Source organism: Dendronephthya gigantea, unplaced genomic scaffold (genome assembly GCF_004324835.1).
Source record: "Dendronephthya gigantea isolate DGI-Jeju-01 unplaced genomic scaffold, DenGig_1.0 000018F, whole genome shotgun sequence".
NCBI lineage: Eukaryota > Metazoa > Cnidaria > Anthozoa > Malacalcyonacea > Nephtheidae > Dendronephthya > Dendronephthya gigantea.
The window spans coordinates 1355211-1376301 of record NW_021163028.1 but is presented as its reverse complement, the minus strand read 5'-3'; the positions used below and the strand labels follow the sequence as shown (position 1 = coordinate 1376301).

Below are 21091 nucleotides of genomic sequence, written 5' to 3'. Positions count from 1 at the left end.
TCTCACATCTCTCCCGAATATTGAGTCAACTTTTTGCACTGGATAAACTGAATATATATGTAGTTGCAAACGGTATCACTGCATGTTTAAGGTAAAAATCATATATTTTGCTTGTTGAATAATACGATAGACTTGCTTTCTACTTTGAACTTAACCACCGTTTAAACTAAACAACCTGACCCAGGTGCCCATGCGAGGTTGCTAGGCATCCCTAGCTGCTGCCGAGAAGTGATACGTCGGAATACTGTCTAAATCCACAAGCCACGCACTGTAATTTGACCTGCAATTCGACAATTGTTCTTCTTCAAGTTTGTAAAAGGTTGCCAAAGGTCCGCAAATCTCACTTTTCGACACATTTTCTGCCAGGCGCGTTCCCCGCCTCGCAGTCACTTCACGCGCGTCTTCCCGCGAGACAAAAATTACGTAAATAATAAAACAAAAACACGCGCCGGGAAAGAGGCTGATTCGGGTGGCTAATATGTTTATTTACGCCATAGATGATAAAATCTTTTAACTATCCATGGTTACGCATAGCAATATCTTATTAAAATTTTAAGTGAGCGAATCGGTGAAATTTGGACAATTGCATTAAGTCGTACGAGAAAAAGATGATCCTATGAACAAGATAAGATTAATTAAACAAAATTTAAGGCATCACTTTTTCCAACAGTATATATACATATATTTCAACTGTATATATTTGATTTCAACAGTAGAAAAAGTCTATCTGACAAGGATGTGAAAAGTACAGCAAGGACGACGAATTCAAGAATCGAGAGAACTGAAGAACGACCCGCTTTAAACAACCGGCCCTCGAGTGCCATGCATTAAACCGGGGGAAGTGATGTTTTTAGTTGCGATGTCATGTTTGCCTTCACTCATTGTAGACCAAGCTGGGTGCATCAATGTTTGCTATCCGTTGTTTTAACATATTAATGAATGCAATTAGTTTCCCACCAGGTTAACGAGGGCACTAATTTACTTCAAGGTCATTACGAATGGGCAATTAAAGTAGCTAGTTCACAGCCAAGGGCTTGTATTAAGCTATTGAGAGGTAATTTAGGTTACATTATACACGATGAATGACAAACCCAAAGGAACATTTAAAGGAATTTGAAAAATGCATTATTTAGCTTCGTAAGAGTGTAAACTTTGTCCTCTGAATAATTTGTAGGTATACAAGCACCTCGATATAAAACGGCACCTGTGTGCAGCGCTTATACCAGTGGTTGTAGTTGCTAAGCTTAGGTTGTAGTTGCTAAGCTGTAGAATATCACCGTCGATACGTGAGAGTGTGCAAAATTGTAACGAATAACTATATTGTCAAACTGGCTGCCCTCAATATATTAATGATTGCAATTACTCCCTGCCGTGTTAACAGGCGCGCTAATTTACTTGTGGACATCGAGGTCTTCAAAATCATCCGACGTTAAAATGCCGTAAGTGCTGAAATCCTTTACCCTTGTGTGAAAGGTCGGTTTGTGGTCGGGAATAGAAGCTCGCACAGAATTTGGAAAGTGGACTAAGTTATTTATTATATTGTCTCAGCATGCCACCGAATCTGCATGAATACATTTGGAAACTATTTGTCTATTAATGCTGTAATTGACGCGTCTTCAAGACGACATTTGAAAGAAGTTTTTCAAAAGGCTATTCAAACACAATGCAATTAGGCAGCATTAAAAACAAGACAACACTTGCGAACGACAAACACATAGATCTATCGATAGACGATGGGAAATTGCGTGAATGCTCGAAAACGGCGACGACTACAGCAGTTTCTTCACCTGGTAGCAACGACCGGCCATCACTAATGTCGTTGACTAACATCTTAATCCAGAGTTCAGCCACGAAGCATTTACGAATTCCAGAAAGATCCCAATCGGCTATAAACATTAGACCAACATCCACAAAGAGACACAAGGACAATAACCGATTACGCTTCAACGTCTGCGGGGAAACGTTTGAGATTTTGGAGAGCACGGTACAGCGTTATCCCAACACGCTCCTCGCAGACTCGGCAAAACGCGATAGGTATTGGGATGAAGATCATCAGGAATTCTATTTGGACCGGAACAGAGCCTGTTTCGAATCGGTTCTGACCTATTACCAGAGCTACGGCATCCTCATCCGGCCGCAAAACATCCCCGATGTCTTGTTCTTACGCGAGCTACAGTTCTACGACTTGGGCGACGAGGTGTTGCAGAAAGTTCGAGGTATGTCAAGTGTTCAACAACATCGTCGCACGTCAATTCATCACGTACAAATAGAAATCATCTGGCCATACTATGCTCACGGCGCTATACTACATGATTGACATTGCCTTCGGTTTGGGTCCGATGCGGTTCTCTGAAACTGTGCCGGTGCGTAGTAATTATCTCGAAAAATTTCAAACAACTAAACGGGCTATATATTCATATACGATTACACGAGACAGTGTCCTAATGAATTTCAAATTTCGTTGTTTCATATATTGATATCACCACAGCAATGGGTTTTGTGCATGCATGGGTTTTCTGGAATAGGAATTCCTCCCATCTGCATGCATGGTTAGGTGTACAAAACTCTTGTAACGTTTTACAGGAGAGTTTTCAATTGTGTCCATTAACGCTCAAAATCAAAACCAAACGAACCCGTTTTGCATGAAATATTACTGGATGTTATAACCTATTATTGCTATTAGCTACTATTATGCATACATATCGACCATTGTTTCAATAAGATACCGCAGAAATGTTACAATGTGCCTGAAAGTGCTTCAGAGTCGACGGTTGCGGCTAGACCACAGTTTTTAAAAATAGGTTCAAGCACGTATTCGAGAAGTGGAAGTCATTGTAAAAAAATTTGAACAATTCGTTTGAATTTGTCTATATAGGAATAAACCTCACGTAATCTCTCTACACACAACTCGCTTATTCCCATTAGGAAAACTAATCATGTTCATCACTTGAAACTTGTTTCCTTGAACTCTTTCAACGTGTGCTGATCCTTGGATGTGTTTAGCAGTACCTATCGGCTGACCCAACAACATGCATGCATGCAGCAATCAAGCAATCGCGGCTACTGTTTATCCATATGTTATTAAAAATAAGTTTGCCCGACTTGTTAAATGTTACATTGAGTTAACAGTAGGAGAGCGCAGTTAATAAAATTTGACCTGTCAATTTTCATTAATTTCGAACTGACATTTCTTGTTGCAGCCAAGGGGGAGAGGTGGTAATAAAACCTTATTTGTAGAGTGTGCATCAATGTGTTTTATGGATAACAGTTATGTAATTGCTTGTTTGGACAGGGCACGACATCCCACAGACCGACAACCTATTGCGCTCCAACAAGTTGGGACAGGCCTTTGCAAGAGACACGAGTGTTATCAAAGGCTGTAACGAAATTTGAATGTCGACTAATTTTAAACTTGCTCGTTAACAATATCGCACACACGCTACTCGACAATACATGCATTTGTTACGCCCCTGACAAAAAAGAGTCCTATAGTTAGTACAAAAAAGTGAGCAGGTCGATCAAGTCTCATAAACTGTGGTGTATTGTAAATTTGAGTTAATTCAAATATTCCATTTGCCCGACAAAGATATATATTCCGCAGTGATAATTGGTCTGTTTAATGCTACAAACTTGCCAGTCCATGCATATAATTATATAACATTCGCGTATAATGACATACACTCACGCCAAAATTGTGCAGCAGCAACACTAATTTTCTTGTTTTAACACGCATGACGTTTCATCTAAAATCGCTTTTCCGACTTTTTTGTTTTCCATCAGTTTGGTTTTGTTCACAGCTGCGCTGTTCTTCGGCTTTCAAGAGGGCTTATTATACTACCTATATTATTATACTACCTTGCACAACTAAAGTTACAACGTTTACTCTCCTAAACACGCTGTTTTCCTGTTTTTCCAGCATGCCACCATGGACCGTAGGCATATAGGACATTATGTTTATCCCGACTGTCCAAAAAACTCAGAATAACGAATTCACTCTTGAAACGCGCTTTTTCAGTTGGAAAGATGGCGAAATGATTCATTCCCAATTTCATTCCCAATCTTAATTCTTACAGGTGACGCAGGAGAGCAGCCTAAAAGCAAGCCCGAATGCCCCGAAGAGGAGCAATTGAGCTCGGCTACATTGCAGAGCAAAGTTTGGGACCTTTTCGAGCACCCTGAAACTTCCAATGCAGCCCGGTTAATAGCGTGGTTCAGTTGTACGACGGTATTGTTGTCCATAATACTTTTCTGCGTAGAAACCTTGCCAGAATTTTCGAAGAAAGATGAATCTGGAAAAACCAAGAATTACCACACCTTCTTTATAATCGAGAGTCTGTGCATCGCGTGGTTTACGTTCGAGTATTTGACACGATTGATAACTTCTCCAAACAAATGGAAATTTGTGAAGGAGGCATTGAATTTGATCGATCTGATTGCAATTCTGCCATATTTTCTTAACTTTGCTTTGAGTGGAAAAGATTCGAATGTTTCCTCAGTGGCCATTTTGAGAGCGGTCCGTTTGGTGCGAGTTTTTAGGGTGTTTAAACTGTCACGATATTCGTCTGGCTTGAGGATATTAGGTATGACCCTGAGCGCGAGTATTGGCGAGTTGGGTTTGTTGGTTTTCTTCTTAAGTGTTGGTAAGTGATGGCTATATAGTTCCTATTGTCAATACCGTGTTTTTTGTCGTGCTGTATGTTTCATTAGTTACTGGTGACGAGGCTGGGCGATGGTAAAAAATATTATTACTATCATTATTATTACCATAAAAACATATTTAAAAGAACCGTGCGTACAAAAAAATACCGTTACAATATTTACAACAAACAAACATTAAGAACATGCAGTAGCTATATATAATAGCATCTTCATAGAAACTTCACTGTTAATTTCTATGGTATCAAGTTGGTAAGATGGTATAAGAATCAATGAAAACGGTGTTGATGTTATTGATGTATATAAGAATTAGATCGTAATATCAATGATGTCTCTCATCGCGCTGACGAATAATGCATATTTGTTGATGCCAACGAATTTAATATAGATGCATGGGTATATATTTAAGAGTGCAATTTCCCTACTCCTTCGGCGGTGTCCACACGGATATCCGAATGGAATAAACAATATTTTTGTGATCAAAAAATATATATATATATACGCCTCCGCGCGTTAGGATTTTGATTTTGCACAAAAGCTCTGTGGGCCATTTGTTGAACCGGAGCACTTTAACAAGGAATGTCATACAAACCCAGTGGGATAAAATTAAGTGTAAAGAGGGGCAAAATTCATTTTGAATACCTTCTCGGTATGATAAGTGACAATAGAAATACAAATATAGCTAAATTAAGTTTAGATTGAACTTTGACTGCCAAAAATGTTCACAGCGCTTGGATTGACTGGAACAGCGTGCCGGCTGTTTTCCAATTTGTTACCCCAGTCTTAAAAGCTATTTCGCAAGAAAAGCTATGATGATCATAATCACGCTCGCGCCTGAGGGCCCAGCAGTTAAGGGTTGCTTTTCGCTGTCGCGTTTTCTGTATACGCGTGCACATGCGCACGTATAAAATTTATTATTACTATTCATTATCATTTAACTACTTATTATTTAAACTACGGTAGCCCATCATTAAAAATGATTTTCAAGGGGCCGTTTGCATGCAAAATATCAAAAGAATTAATGTTACATGAAATTTACCTAACTATATAACTATATACATCCTATTTACCTAAATTTCAATGCAGAAAAAATTGAGAACATTTTAAAACTGAGCAATAGTAGCCTCCTCCCCAGGCATCTCTTATGTATTAAAAATATGCATATTTGCCTTGGGCTGGCTGTGTCGGGGGAGTGAGAAAAAAATATATTTCCTCGCCTTCCATGACACAGCTAACCCATGCCTAATAACCTAACATAATTTAATACATAAGAGATGCCTGCGGAGGAGGCTAGACCATCGCTCCAAAATACTGACTTATGTTCTTTTTCATGAAATTAGTTTTAGGCTTCGGAATTTGAAAGTTTATGCTGTTACTTCTCAAATTATGAAATTGGTTATCCCTTACTTGAAACATTTGAGCTATTGCTTGATTTACCCAGTCGTTTCTTACTGTGTACACGAGAGTTACAAACCTTTAAATGATACTTGTGAAATCAACCATTGAATAGATGCATAGGGTTGGATTCTGTTGAAGATTTGGTTATTTTCCCGGCATAAAATTAATTTTCTACATCACAATATACCTTTCCGCGACGATATAAATGTTCATTACTTGCCCGGCTATAGGTGTGGTGCTGTTCGCGAGTGCTATCTACTACGCCGAGATGAGCAGCGATAATAGTACATTTCATAGCATACCTCATGCGTTCTGGTGGGCCATCGTTACCATGACAACTGTTGGTTACGGCGACATGTATCCAACCACACTGGGTAAGTATACCATACGAAGTTCTCTATAGTATACCAGAATAAATAAGACCGCAGTTAGTGCATACATGAGGTCTTGTCTAGCTATATAATGTTAATTTTATTGCTTAATTGCTCTGTTCGCTTCCTGTCTCTAATTTCCTTCTTACAATGATAAATTCACATTTCGAAAAGCATTATTTAAATGCGGTGGTTTTCGGATGACGTCTTTATATATCGTTATCGATTTCCTATCCTGCAGTGATCACTTTTTAAAGCGCGATTAGCGTCACCTTGCCCTTGACCTGTTAAATTTTAAATACACTGCCTTTGGCCATAATAATTATGTATTCATGGATGGCTGTTCTGCATGTTCTAGACTCGGGGAAGTAAAATATCTATATATTGACCAAGGAAAGATTTCTCAATCTAACGGTCTTTAGAACACCCGGCCCCAGTTGTTAGTGCATATGATGGGAGAAAACATGCGTGCGTTTATTGCAGAAACTATTCGCTATAACGAAAATGTCATGCATAAACTGCACTCGATTCATAGATCAGAATGGCGATTACTGCATAATTATTATGGCTGTCGTAGCCTATCTTTATTTAACAGCACACAAAGTTAAACGCCTGATATTTCAGCTTTATAGTTCTGAAAGCGCGCTTTGTAAAATGCCTGCATGACATCACCTAAAACAGTCATCTGAATTTTAATTAATTGGCTGGGACATCATAAATTCATGAAACCTGCTGGGCACCTTAATATCGTCCATACCTATTTAAAGTTCTATCATGCAGGCACCAGTCTATTGACCGGACATACTCATAGCCAACGGGAAACATTATAGCTAACTAATATCGCATGCCATCCATGCATATACATCGTCCATAAACAAAACAAACAATCAGTTCATTTTTTCCTTACAGTTGGCAAATGTATTGGCACCGTTTGCGCATGTTCGGGAATTCTAGCCATCGCCTTGCCGGTCCCAGTAATAGTCGCTAATTTCGAACGCTTCTACAGCCAATCACAGCAAGAAGCGGCGAAGACCAATCCGAAAGAGAGCAACAAAAAGGCGGCAAAATACAAAGCTTTGAAAAAGTTTTTCGACCGACTACGTCATCGGTCCAACTCGCAAATCGACGAACACACGAAGGAGGAATATTATGACATGGGAGGCGAGGTTGCCGAGGAGGTTAACCAGAGCTCTGAGGGAAGTGAGCAGGAGCATTCGTTGCTCGATAAAACCTACGACTATGAGAGAAACGATGCCAATAGTATAACAAATGTTTAATGAAGTCATTTTGGTGAGGCCACTTTGGGAAGCAAAATGCAAGGAGTACTATACTAATTTTTTGAAATTTTAATATCGATCAGATAAAATCGTCATTCTCAGGCATTAGCTTGCGTTAGTTGAACTGATTCTCATAAAAATTGTAAAAGCAGGTAGTACTACGTTTAGTCAAATCATTAAACTGAAGAAGACGGACTTCAGGTTTAAAACCTACAGACCTGGAGTGCTACCCAGGAAATACCTCATTACTTAACAGAATGAAACACGTCATGGATGAGAAGTGCAACGTTTACATACAGAAGCCATTCTATGTAAACAGCCTATTAGATCAGACTAAAGGCTATGAGCTAAAGGCTTTGTTCGAGCTCGTTAATTTGCTTTCGACACAAGGAAAATTCTGCGTCTGAAACGGACCTCATTGATAAAAAGAACTCAATGTTATTGGCCACCCCAGAGGAGCTAGCTTTATCGACAGCTAGTATATAAACGACTTTATCTGGGAACTTCTAATATATAGTGGCTGTTTACATGATTCTGGTCACCCAAAAGTAAAAAAGCGTTAAATGACTTCATTTGAAGTATTAAGTAATTCTTCATGAAACAAACATGCATCACAAGCATACATGATACATTGTAATAATAACTACCAGAATCACGTTATTTACTTATCTCAATAGGGGTATATATACTCATAAAATTATATCCCTCGAAAAGGTTGTTCATACTCTGAATCCTGGTAAAAACTGTGAGTGTGTAAATATATATAAAAGAAGTGTGTTAATTAATGATTATTTGCAGCTATATTTAAATGTATGCTAGTAATGAAACCAAATATCAGTTCCTTCTCCAAACCACTTTCGGAGGCAGATTTTAGTGGGTTTTTTACGTATCACGTCTGCGGCACTGTAAAATGAGCCGCTTTTCGTATATTTTAAAATGAATTGTGTTTCTCTTGAAAGCACGAAGGCGTGATATATTATATATGCAGGAACACAATAGACAAGTGTATGGCTATATTTAGTTGAACATAGGAACTTTTCCTCGCTGATGCCTAATTGAACGATACTTCAAACTAAAGTACAAACTGTGTGCATGCAAATACTAATTCATTATGCATGTTTGGTAAAATAACTTCCTTGCAGGTGGGCCGGTCCCTAAATTAAGGCCTCCTCATTATTTTTCCTAATATTTAGTTTAGATACGTCGGTGCATGTTTACAGGGGCATGCATGTAAAGAGCTGCCTTCCACTTAGGGCTGCTTTCCACTGTTGCGTTTTTTGCACGTACGTACACGCACGTAAAAGCTTAAAACCTTCGATAACATTTATAAGGATTTAGACTTTTGCGTGCGTGTACGTGCGTATGAAAAACGCGTAACTGGAAAGCAGCCTTTATACGTGTTTCTTTGCACGTACACGCACGAAAAATTTTAAATTCTAAATTGGTACTATTTAACAAAAGCATACTAAAAACGGCGGAAAACTAAAATTAATTCTTTCGATTTATTTACTTAGTTTTTTCAAAGATAACATGAGGCTTCTACGTGCGCGTGTATGTTTGTGCGTGCGAAAACGCGCAAGTGAAAAACAGCCATTAAATCTCAGCCGGTTTTAACGTCCTGTGTACGTCTGCACTTCAAGACGCAGAGGCCGCTACTTCAAAAATTGGACTCAGCCCAAAGCACAAATAGTGCTTTTAGTAAAGTCATAAAAGACAATATAAACAATGCAAAAATATATTTGACATGACGTTTCGTCTGATCTTAAGAAATCTTCAGACTAAGTGATACATTACATGTTGAATATGTAGCTTATGTAAGATGAAACGTCACTATCAAATATATTTTGTATACTTTTAAATTGTTGAAATTGTCTTTGATGGCTTTACTTAAGCCACTATAAGTAGAACTTTAACATTCGGATCATGTGATCGATATGAAGAAGGATTTCAGCCGTGTCATCATCATGTCATCCACATGCTTTAGGTTCCTACATTACGAGTTATTATGCCGTTTGCCATACGTGTCTTTTTTATTCCTCTTTATTATTCTATTTCAAAATATGTGTTTTTGCTTAAAGACGCACGTGCAACACATGTATAGGGCAAACAAAAGTGAAACGTGGCAATATATACGGCTGTAAGTAGAAACTTTCACAACAAAATTGTTTACCATTTCAACATGAATCGCAGTTGATAACACAAAACAACCTTGATTAGCATAAAATTGCCGGTACGTATATGTTAACTTATCAAAGTAAACAAGAATATATAAAGATGGTACCAAATTAAATAAACTTAATACACAAAATTAATCTAGCTGCTTTTGTCGTTTAAAAATTCAACTTTGTGAATTAAGTAATTATCAATTTGTAACTTTAGTTTTTCTGTACGAAATTAGTCCAAATTTTGTCATTATATATATATATATATATATATATATATATATATATATATATATATATATATATATATATATATGTTGGTTATAAGAACTAAAAATATATCTCAAAAGATATTAAGTTGTTCCAATCCAGAGACATGGATTTTGGTTTCACAACTAGTCCCAGTCCTTTCCCGCCATTTTAGATCACCTTGAAATCTGCAGCTAAATTTCAAAACAAACTGTTCTCTGAGTGTGAGAGGTTATTTATATTCAAAACAAAAGTTTGAATGGTATACCCAGAGATTTTCCGGCCTACTCTCCATGGTCGAAAAAAAAATTAGTAACGAGTGATTTTACCGTTAGTTTTCCAATTGTTAAAATATGTAAAATGAACTCAATTTCAGGAATATAGTTACATTAAAATAAAATAAGAGTTGTTATTATTATCATGCGTATACAAATAAGCAAAATATAATATAAATAGAAACTATTAACTCGAGTAACTAATAAATAACAATGAATGTTTGAGGTTCACTAAGGCAATGGAATGTCATCATATAAACTCTGATGAAAGGGCTTTGATCCATCAATCCCTACCCAAGTTTCTCGCCTTTTTCTTCCGCGCGGATTTCTGTGAGTCAATTGTGAATATTTCCAATTACTAAAATGCCTATATCTTAATCCACCTTATAGTAGGCTAAAATCGGAGCAAAAAGGTCGCAAGCTCTCAAACTTTGAGAACTGAAAAACCTTTCCGTTCGGCAGCTTGCCGAATTGTCTTTACGAAATAATACCTAGAACCTTCTCGTGGTTACACAATATATATATTGGTTCTCCGTATCTATATAGCAAAATATGCAATTTAGCGCTTCCTGATCTAGCATAAGTGGCGCATGACGCTGGCGTGTTTTCTAAAATTAAGGCCTTTTTAAGACAATAATAAGCGGATGTGAATATTGCCCCCGCCGTGTGTTTATATATGGAGGTACATGAAACAGAAATCGTGTAGAGATGGTATCCAAACAGGTGGGTAATTGAACTAACTTTTAAGGGAATATATATAATCTGGACGGCCAATACACAAAAGACAGATTATAGATGCCGTCAGTCGATTTGCAGCGACGATAATATCAACTGGGTTCAAATACCAAGCATTAAGAGGATCGAAGGGTCTTGGAGTATCAGATTTTCAAGAGTATTGGCATTGGCTTTTGCATATTAGAGATCGCAACCACGTCGAAATATACAACAGCTATAGAACCTCGGTAAAACAACATATATACTAAGGTAGGTTTAAGTAAGGTATAGATAAAGTTGGTAACAACGAAATCGGCACTCAATTCACGGGTCACTTATTGTTATGAAAACAAACGCATTGTATATCGACTAGGCTTATTTTGCCAGTGTCCATAAATTTTTTCCTACCCTTCCACACTGAAGCAATATTTTTAAAAAGTATATACAATGCTTTCGAAAAACTATCAAAAACAAAATAATTTTAACATGTCCATATCTATAATTCTGATCTATACTGCTGTGAAGTTAAGGGGCCAACCAATATATATAGTTGTACACAAACTATAGGAGTGCATCGATAATAATTTCACTTGCTGAAATCACAGCTAGAATACACGCCTACTTCAGTTTACATCCCAGTCTGTTGCATTGAATTGCTAAGTAATTAGTAACGTGCACCAGTGTTGTAGCGCTATATCGCGAATAAAAATAAGAAAAATAAAAAGCGATCTATAATAGAGGTACGGATTATAATTATACTATAAACAACGTCAGTGATTCAAATAAATATTTGAATTGTTCAAACTTCAAAGCGGTTGGAGCAAAATAGAAAAATCACTCCACGAGAGACAATAAATTATTCCGACCGCGATTTACAATATTATGTTTTATTTGCTTTGACAAACTTCATGTGAGAAGTCCTTGTGAATGAGGAAATTTGCTAGACATTCCATGCAGGTTTGTTACGGGGGAATGAATGCAGACAAAACATCGCAAGCATGCTATAATTTTGGTACCAAATAGAGCATTAACTCTGAGATCAAAGAATTGTGATTGACACTTCAAACTTTACCTAGGGGTTGTAAGAAAGAAGACGACACAGAATTAAAAACAGCAAAACTTAATTTCCAGAGAGTTGAAGCCGACGAAAGCCACTCAATGTCGTCTCAAAAAAATCACATTGACGAATACAAATTGAACAATCGACCTGTTGTTAGACCATCATCCGCGCGACTTCGCTTCAACATATGCGGCGAGGGATACGAAATCCTGGAATCCACTTTGCAGAATTTCCCAGAAACCCCGTTAGCGAAAGACGAGTGGCGGGCAAAGTTCTGGGACGACACACGCGGCGAATATTACCTTGATCGCAATCGGGAATGTTTCAGGGCCATTCTAACCTACTACCAAAGCGAAGGGATACTGTGCTCACCGGAAAATGTACCGGAGAAGTTATTCTTTCAAGAGCTCGAGTTCTACGGTTTGCGAGAACCCAGGACGAAACCTGGAAGAATCCTGCCAAAAAACAGCATCCAAAAGGAAATTTGGGAGCTGTTCGAGTACCCCGACACTTCAAAATACGCGAAGGCGATTGCTTGGTTGAGTTGCACTGTTGTCCTTCTCTCTATAGTTATGTTCTGTGTGGAAACACTTCCTAAATTTACCAAAGAATCTGAAGATAGCAAAACCGATGTCGACGACCCCTTTTACATAATAGAAGCAGTTTGTATATCATGGTTTACCTTCGAATACATCGTCCGATTTATCTCGTCCCCGATCAAAACAAAGTTCGTCGTCGGCGCGCTAAATTTAATCGACCTAATCGCGATTCTTCCGTTCTTCATAAGCTTCGCGCTGCAATCAAGCTCGAACGTGTCCTCGTTGGCGCTATTGCGTGCTCTGCGACTCGTTCGCGTCTTCAGGATCTTCAAACTGTCGCGCTATTCCAAAGGATTGAGAATTTTGGGCCTGACTATGAAAGCAAGTATGGCCGAACTTGGTCTGTTGGCATTCTTCCTCACAGTAGGTAATGTATTAATATTGCTTTTGTCAATTAAGGTTTTTTTTATGAGAGTACATTATAGTGACACATTTGATGATCGAGTTCAACTTAAAATCAAATTCGTACTAGCCATGAGCTTTATAGAAGGGATCCGTGGCTCACAAATCATAGCCAATTAATCAACAAATCAATGCATTCATTGTAAGTCGAGCAAGTTTAGCTACAGCGTTCAAATATGGGTTGCTTTTAGAAATTGCATGCACTTTTGAGTCGAAATATATGGAGTAAGCGGTTTTTTATGACTGTCAAAGTAATTGTCGTAACTTCCGGCTTTTTCAATTGGCAATACTGAACCAACAGAGTTATGTTTCCCTATAAGTAAAAAAGAAAGGCCGCCCTTAATTGTTCGGCCTTTTAGTTTGAGCAGTTGAATAAAGATTATATACGCCTGTTTTTTTTTAATTCTTGTGTATATGAAATAACTAATATATGTTCTAGAATGTACGCTTTCTCTAAGAGTTTTTGTCTTCGCAGGAAAAATTAGAAAACCGATATATGTGTAATGTTAGTTGTATTTATATCGTTGCCACGCCTAGCATTATTAGAAGTCGGAAGTCAGCATGCATGGTCAACTGCCAAAATTTAGCTTTATTATGTAGACACGGGTATTTCGCTGGGAACTAAAACACTCGTAGAAATCATACGTACGCAACTATTACACCACTATATTTGGGATCAGGTGCGCGCGTATGTCGTTTAGGAGTGACATAACGAGCTTCAAAAATTTCCCGCCATTTTCATTGTTGTTGTGAAAATACAAATGTCTTTGGTTTGTATAATATTATATAGAAGGAAATTAATGTTGGAACATAGACATGCACTCTATACTTTTATGTCTACGCTATAATTTACAATTTACAATATAATTTATAATTTTATAATTTAAAAAATATTCGCTTTTATAACAAAGTATATCTCAGGTAGCGGCTAGCTCATTGTTATCAAATACTTATAATTTTTGTCACTCTGAATTTAGTACAAATAATGAACAGAACATCAAACAATTGTGAGAAAGTCAGATTTATGTTCTCGTGTCAAAAATAATATTTCATGAGTTATTGTTTTTGCAACTCGAAGCGGCTGATAAAATCCATATCTTCTCGCAACCGTATAATATCCGTATAAAAAATTTTAGTGGGTCAGTTATATAACCATGCAACTCCGCACGTCTTTCTCTAGTTGGTTGGTTGGTTGACCCCTTAAAACCTTTATTATATACACTAACAATGGGCCTTGAATAGGACCGGAGATCGAGCTCTATATCGATAGATATATATCTGGTCTCTCACTGCATTATCGAGTTTTGTTTTTAAATCAATTGTAAGTTGTAAGTTACACCAAATGCGCATGTGTATGTATAAGCACTGCACTACAACTAACGCCGAATTTTTTTATAAGAATTTTTAATAAAGAAGAGGTTGGAACAATTCTACCGTTTTGAAAACGCACATCTCAAGTAAAAATTTTTGCATCTCCGGCCCAAAATTCAAGCCGGTTCTCAAGTTTGAATTCGTATAATGTGTATTCTTAGAAGCACTGAGTATATATTCTAACAACATATAAACAACGAAGATATCACTGTCTTGTAGAGTATGTATATATTTTTTAGGAAACGTGCCAAGAGCTACAAAAGTTCTCTGTTATAATAAATGTTTTGACCTTTGGAAATTGCTGCCAAAATGCAGTTTAATCTGAGATGGCAATTCAGTTGTATTTAAATTGCAAATGAGTTAAGCGACTTTTCTTCAAATTTTTTATAGACCGAAAAGCTTTTCACATACTTTCAAGCTAGTGTAAAAGCCAATACCAATGTCAATGGTACTCAGTTTGAAATCGCACACTAGAAAATTTTGTCTTAGAAAAACTTTTCTTTCTCGGCAAACTTAGGCCTAGGTAATTAAAAGGTCCCTTTGATGGCTTTGATGAACCAGCTTTTCTTTAGTTTTCTTTGTCTTTAGAATGATGTTAAATTAAACATGACGAATACTGCACACATGCGTGCGTGCGCTCACATCCTTTAATTATTTGTCAATGTCAGACACTTTATTTCGAGAAAATTGTCTTGTAGGTATCGTATTATTCTCGAGCGCGATATATTACGCTGAAATGGACGAAAACGGCGAAGTGTTCAGAAGCATTCCTCACGCATTCTGGTGGGCTATCGTTACTATGACAACCGTGGGTTATGGTGACATGTATCCTGTCACGTTTGGTAAGCTAATCTGCTGTAGTGTAGAGTAGTGCCTCTCTCCTCCGCAGAGGCTTCGAATACAAATGCACTAGATTTTTAAAGATGACCGCTGTTGCTGATATTAGAAACGCGGGCGAGGTGCCTCTGCGGAGGAGAGAGGAGTAGTGCAATACGTTAAGCCCGTTTTCCGCTAGGCGAATTTATTCGCGCGAACAGATAAAAAGTAGGAAGCGTATCTACTTTTTCGTAGCCAATTTTTTCGCAAAGGAATCACATCACCGGATTTCAGATATCGCTTCGCGTCGCGCGCATAAATTCGCCTAATGGAAAACGGGCTTTATAAGTACCCCTGAACTGGAGGGGTGGCAACTTTTTCCTGCAGGTCGGGATTAACGTTTTAGCGCATGTTTATTTGCCCTAACTGACTACCAAAAAATGCCAGGTTTAATGTAACTTTACTTGGATTTCTATTTACTTGGATGTAGCTTGATCAATCTCCATAGTTAATATATTATATGTTATAGTTCTTGGGGTTTGGTGGTGCAAGCAAGAAAGTTTTTAATCTGAAGCCTCTAGACCTTTGAAAATGGCCTATTTTATATTCATGATTAATAACTCTCATATATTTAGACAAAATCCAGCACATGCTAATTGCATACAGGTCCAGTATTACTGGACAAAGTCCCCGAAATTTGATGCTGTATTTTTTTAAATGCAATAAAAAACCACTGACCAATTCTCAACATTCAGAAAATTATTGGGGTTCATATATAACCCCCAAAGGCCAACACATCCTCCCCCCAACCCTTGGCCACATGCACTATGTGCCTGCCTGCAAAGTTGATCTTTCTGATGGAGGCAATTAATGCATGATGTTTATTGATGACCTGATGCATGTCGGTGCAAGGTGATTGAGAGTGAACAGTTTTATCAATTAGGTCTAGGACTTATTATGGTAATCATGCATGATCGCAGACTGAACAACTATCCTATTATATATTTCTATAGCTGGGAAAATAATTGGAAGCATTTGTGCATTCACTGGCATCTTGTCAATAGCTCTACCAGTTCCTGTAATTGTAGCCAACTTCGAACATCATTACAACAATGCAAATAGCGAGCTGGAGGACAAGCTAAATGTTGATACCAGTTCATCGAAATATGACAGGGTCCGAAAGTTCTTTAAAAGTATCAGGAGAAAGAAAGAGCAGAATCATACACTACAACCTGTCTAGCAGGCACATTTAGAGCTGTTTCAGCAACACAACAATGAAAATTTGGCAAATTAGTAATTAGGTAGAGTTAATTAGCAGATTGCAAAGCAATTAAAGATGGGAGAAGGTCGTAGGGCAAGGGCTTCAATTTTTTGACAAATATATCTAAAGCAGTTAAATTGTTCTGTGGAGGGTATCATACTAGGACAGATGTAAGGTAGTTTCGTAGGAGGCTGGGAGTGTGCAGACCAGTTGCCACTTGCCAGGCATAGGTTGGGCATGCGCACCAACTGTCAGAGATATTTGAATGTATATTTGTTTGAAAAAGGTTCAAAGGGTCTCAACACTTGTTTATAAGTGCATGAGGCCATAAGGTGCCACCTATATTGCCAGAGCTTTAAAAAGTCTCTAAAGGCCCTCTAAACTTCCAAATAGTACGCCAAAAAGTAATACTTATAATTGGGGACTGGTTTTTCGCACACATTGCCCCAAAGTGCAGTACATTGTGTAAGGTATTAAAAATATCAAATTCAACCACAGTAATTAACTTTTTAAACAACAGTTTTTTTTATTTTTTATATATATAATGTACAAACAGAAACCTGTTTACCTTTTACAAAAAGAATGAAGTTCATTTCAGGTAAATCATTGCCAAATATTACCGAATTTTAAACATAAACATCACACACACACCTTCAGTCCTTTCCAGAATTATTGGCTTTCGAAAAGTTTAAAATTTGCGATTGGCATTTAAATACACGCGGTAGCGACAATTTCCGACGACCGCCGACGGATATCCGATTGCCGACTTCAGACAGATCTTTTTCAAACATGAAAACAAAAAGGAAAAACATATTTCGCTAGTATTGTGCTAATTGTACAGTAATGTAGTTTTGAAAGCAAAGTAGATGTTCTCCATTTTATGGTGTAATGGGAAACTGTTTTGACTGCTTTGGTTCTGGTTCAAGCCCTGAAACGCCAGATCCTGTAAGATTTAACATTATAAATTTAACATCGTAAATTTTCATAATTTATATATACCCTATTAATACAGTATAAAGTATTGTATGTAGCAGATATATATAAACTTGTCTGATTATCAAACTACCTCGATCGTAAAGTATTATTCTTAATATTATCAGGGCCGTAGGTTGGGAGATGCGTATTCGCCTGATGTTCAACTAATTTCTTTTGCACGCTATTGTTCCTATATTAAATATGTAAACTATATCATGTATATGGATAATCACCCCCCCCCCAAATTAAGCGGTCAACTACCGCCCAGAATGTTATTATTCTTAATGCTGTAGCTACTTTTTATGCATGAAACACATTAGGTCTTAAGTAAATATTAGTTTCCATGTAATTAATGATAGGTAATTAGAACAAATTATCAAAACTGATTGGTTGGGCTTTAGCTAATAAAAACACAGTGTCTTTTTTATTATCCATATTAAAGCATAAGTCGGATAAAAACATTAGTCATTAGTCAGCAAAACCAGGCAGATGTCCTATTCTGCGGAAGCTAATTGATAATTCATTTTACTATGTTGTGGTGGCATCTTCTTTTGCCAGAGCTTAACCTCTAACCATGAACTGAGCGATTAATTAAATCATTTTAGGAAAACTTGGCAAGTGTATACATAGCAAGGGCAGGAAATTTGTCATCAGTCTCAATTTTTTTAAGGAAATATAAACAATGTGTCAAAACATCAATTTGGATAATCCATAATGGCCTTTTGTCTGAAGCTCTGAATCCCTAAGCCATGCCTGCAGGAACATTTTTCGAACTATGTGAAACTTCCCAAAAAAATTATCTAATCCAGATCAAAGTGTATGTTACTGTTACTTTAGTTAAACCAATGTAATACTAAAAGCATGTAATGATTAAATTCTTGAATTGGCTGCTGACGAGGCTTACACATAGCCTCAGTGCAACAGACAATTTACAGTGCATATTTTGTGGACTTTTCATTTATCACCAGGAAGAGAGGAGGAGGAGACAAGAGGCAGCTGCCCTTAAACGGCAAAGAGAGGTAATTTCTTAATGAGTGTAAATCTGCATTAAAATTGATCTAAATTAAATTCCAATATTGCATTAACCATTGTAACTCTCTAACTGTTACATCTAGGTTGAGATTTATAAGTTGTACTCTGACTAAAAGAAAAGTCACCTGTTGTATAAAGGACCCAACTACTTTTTACTATCCATTTTATGGTCAAATAGGGAACTTGTAATTTTGACTGGTTAACTTTTATAGTAACTGTAGGTAACAATATCTACTTTTTAAACAGAGTGGGTTGATAAAATGAGGTTTCTCCAGTCTTTTTATGCATTGTTCTGGAACTCTGCTGGAAAATGTTTACAGTAAATTTTGTACTCCCAGAGTGAAGGCAGAGGCCTAAAGGACCCTGAAGGTGTTAAAAGGAAAAGGCAAGAAGCAGAGAGGACAGCAATAAATGACAGACAAGGTGCCAGTGGTGGTGGTGGACTCAAGGTAAAAATGAAATAAAATTCTGTTAAATATTATGCCTTGATGAAAGAGGACTAAAGTACCCACCCACAAAACACTGCATTTACTGGTCAAAGAGGAAAGACACCCAATTCCTGTTAAATAGGCCATTGAGATTTGGGATGTCACAGTCTTCAATACAGAATCCTTTTCCTCTTGTTTTAGTGGACTGTTGGGTAAACATTTGGACATACTGTACCAAATTATTGTTTAAAGGCAAAATACAAGTAGGCAATACAACACCTAGACTGTAATTGTACACAGTCACACTGTCTGATGTTCATTTAGCACTGTGCAGGAAATAACCAAGCTATCATGAACATTAATTGTACAATTGTCAGTGGTTCTAAAAGTAATAATTTAATTAAATAATGTAAGGTCAAGGACAATTGTTGTTATATAGCTGTAATTGTATAATAAAATGTATTACAAAGTAATCACAGTGCAAGTGATCATTATCCATTTTGTTAAAGTTCTTTTTTTTGTAACAGTGTGAAATCTTTTAGATTAATCAGATATAATTACAATACATTGCTTTTTGAATGTGTTTACATCCTTTATTAAATGCAGATTGAACCATCGAAGATCAAACAACTGTTATTGCTACTAAAAGCTTCAAATATTATGACTGAAAATGTACATGCTTTATTGCCTGTTCTAGGACAGAATTTCACAGAATTACATACACTTAACAAAGAGCATGGCATTGCATGCTTAAAACTGGTTTTATGTTCAATATAATTATGATTATGCATGCAGTTATAAACAGTTTGGTTCAAAAATCTATACACTTCATCAAGTTGATAATTATCATTATGTAGTTATATTAGTTTCTTTGACATCATTTTCTTAAAATGTTATAAACATTGAGTTTTCATTCATTCCAACCAAGGAACATTAATATGTACCTCTTGAGACACCCCTCACAAAACAATACATGGTCGATCTTGATGAGTAAATGGGTTATCACCTGATGGTATTTTGTTCAGTAATGGATCATTTCCCTGCGCCTGCTGACAAAATCGAACAATGCTGCAAAAGTAAAAAAAAAAGCATGAAAAAAAACCCAACCTTGACCTTTGAATTGTGACAGGCACGTTTTCATCTGCTTGGTCATTTCAAATATGGGATATACATGCCAAATGAAGGGCATTACTAATATTGACACTGCTAAAATAATTTTACCCAACTAAACCGGTAAAACCATACGGAAAGAAAAAAAGACTCAAAACATATTTCCAGCACACATTTTATCAAGTTTTGACACATAGATTGTTTTCAGTGTGCAGTAGAAATATAAATTATTGACAATATGCCGATACACAATGGTAGAAATATACGATAAGACACACACATCTCACTTGTACTTTTTTATGTTTTTTAATCAATTCTACATTTCTATTCTTCACCCCCCGCCAACTTGGCGTTTAGTATGAGCACAAATACCACCAAATCCTTCAGCAGGCTTTTATATACGAATCTTACAGGTGGAAAGATCGAACTGTTAGTGACATACTATTAAAGTTGTAATTTGGAACCGTATCCACTAGCGGATTTGAGTTTTCACGTTCATCAAGTCAGAGTTAAGCTGGACAGCATCTACATTGTGTCAGACCAGACACATTCCGTGGATAGGTATTGTTATAGTTATAGAATACGAGCTCACTAGCGTCGAAATTTACGGTCATTTACAAAATACCGTTTTAAAATTTGTCATCGTATAAAAGTATGCGACCTACACGTTGATCGATTAAATAACATGAACAAAATCATTTGTTTTGCCTGGGTTTAAGTCCGAAACAGGAAGTTTCGGGGTGCAAATTATGGCTGTTTGGAACGCAAAACACTACCTAATAAAATAAGTGGCGGCACGAACGTAATATGTTGCCAAATGCCGAAATATCTGTTGTCAAATTTGACTATACTCACTCTTCAACGCTTTTCGAGACCTTCATTCGTTCCAAGCGAACTTCTCTCTTGAGCTGTTCTAGATCCTTTCTCAGCGATTC

The 21091-nt window shown here is 37.0% G+C and overlaps 3 protein-coding genes across 3 annotated transcripts; all 3 read left to right on the top strand.

The window, feature by feature from the left end:
- The first annotated feature begins 1392 nt into the window (after positions 1 to 1392).
- Positions 1393 to 8727, top strand: LOC114520940 (potassium voltage-gated channel subfamily A member 7-like). The gene is made up of 4 exons (XM_028541288.1): positions 1393 to 2216; positions 4074 to 4640; positions 6285 to 6428; positions 7335 to 8727. The coding sequence occupies exons 1-4, from the start codon at positions 1664 to 1666 to the stop codon at positions 7700 to 7702; spliced, it is 1632 nt and encodes a 543-aa protein (XP_028397089.1). The 5' UTR covers positions 1393 to 1663; the 3' UTR covers positions 7703 to 8727.
- Positions 8728 to 11355: 2628 nt separating this feature from the next.
- LOC114520941 (potassium voltage-gated channel subfamily A member 2-like) lies at positions 11356 to 17111 on the top strand. The gene is made up of 4 exons (XM_028541289.1): positions 11356 to 11372; positions 12179 to 13128; positions 15233 to 15376; positions 16364 to 17111. Exons 2-4 carry the CDS (start codon positions 12261 to 12263, stop codon positions 16588 to 16590), a joined length of 1239 nt encoding a protein of 412 aa, XP_028397090.1. The 5' UTR covers positions 11356 to 11372; positions 12179 to 12260; the 3' UTR covers positions 16591 to 17111.
- Positions 17112 to 17168: 57 nt separating this feature from the next.
- On the top strand, positions 17169 to 19601 carry LOC114520942 (small VCP/p97-interacting protein-like). The gene is made up of 5 exons (XM_028541290.1): positions 17169 to 17209; positions 17279 to 17556; positions 18555 to 18605; positions 18957 to 19067; positions 19248 to 19601. The coding sequence occupies exons 2-5, from the start codon at positions 17500 to 17502 to the stop codon at positions 19260 to 19262; spliced, it is 234 nt and encodes a 77-aa protein (XP_028397091.1). The 5' UTR covers positions 17169 to 17209; positions 17279 to 17499; the 3' UTR covers positions 19263 to 19601.
- The last annotated feature ends 1490 nt before the right edge of the window (positions 19602 to 21091 follow it).

What these genes read in the sequence shown, in the direction of transcription:
- LOC114520940 (XM_028541288.1), top strand. Translation starts at nt 1,664, where the DNA reads ATGCAATTAGGCAGCATTAAAAACAAGACAACACTTGCGAACGACAAA. An exon ending in GGTGTTGCAGAAAGTTCGAG is followed by an intron (nt 2,217 to 4,073) that starts GTATGTCAAGTG and finishes TAATTCTTACAG; the next exon opens with GTGACGCAGGAGAGCAGCCT. An exon ending in CATGTATCCAACCACACTGG is followed by an intron (nt 6,429 to 7,334) that starts GTAAGTATACCA and finishes TTTTCCTTACAG; the next exon opens with TTGGCAAATGTATTGGCACC.
- LOC114520941 (XM_028541289.1), top strand. Translation starts at nt 12,261, where the DNA reads ATGTCGTCTCAAAAAAATCACATTGACGAATACAAATTGAACAATCGA. An exon ending in GGCATTCTTCCTCACAGTAG is followed by an intron (nt 13,129 to 15,232) that starts GTAATGTATTAA and finishes ATTGTCTTGTAG; the next exon opens with GTATCGTATTATTCTCGAGC. An exon ending in CATGTATCCTGTCACGTTTG is followed by an intron (nt 15,377 to 16,363) that starts GTAAGCTAATCT and finishes ATATTTCTATAG; the next exon opens with CTGGGAAAATAATTGGAAGC.
- LOC114520942 (XM_028541290.1), top strand. Translation starts at nt 17,500, where the DNA reads ATGGGAAACTGTTTTGACTGCTTTGGTTCTGGTTCAAGCCCTGAAACG. An exon ending in GCCCTGAAACGCCAGATCCT is followed by an intron (nt 17,557 to 18,554) that starts GTAAGATTTAAC and finishes ATTTATCACCAG; the next exon opens with GAAGAGAGGAGGAGGAGACA. An exon ending in CCCTTAAACGGCAAAGAGAG is followed by an intron (nt 18,606 to 18,956) that starts GTAATTTCTTAA and finishes TTGTACTCCCAG; the next exon opens with AGTGAAGGCAGAGGCCTAAA.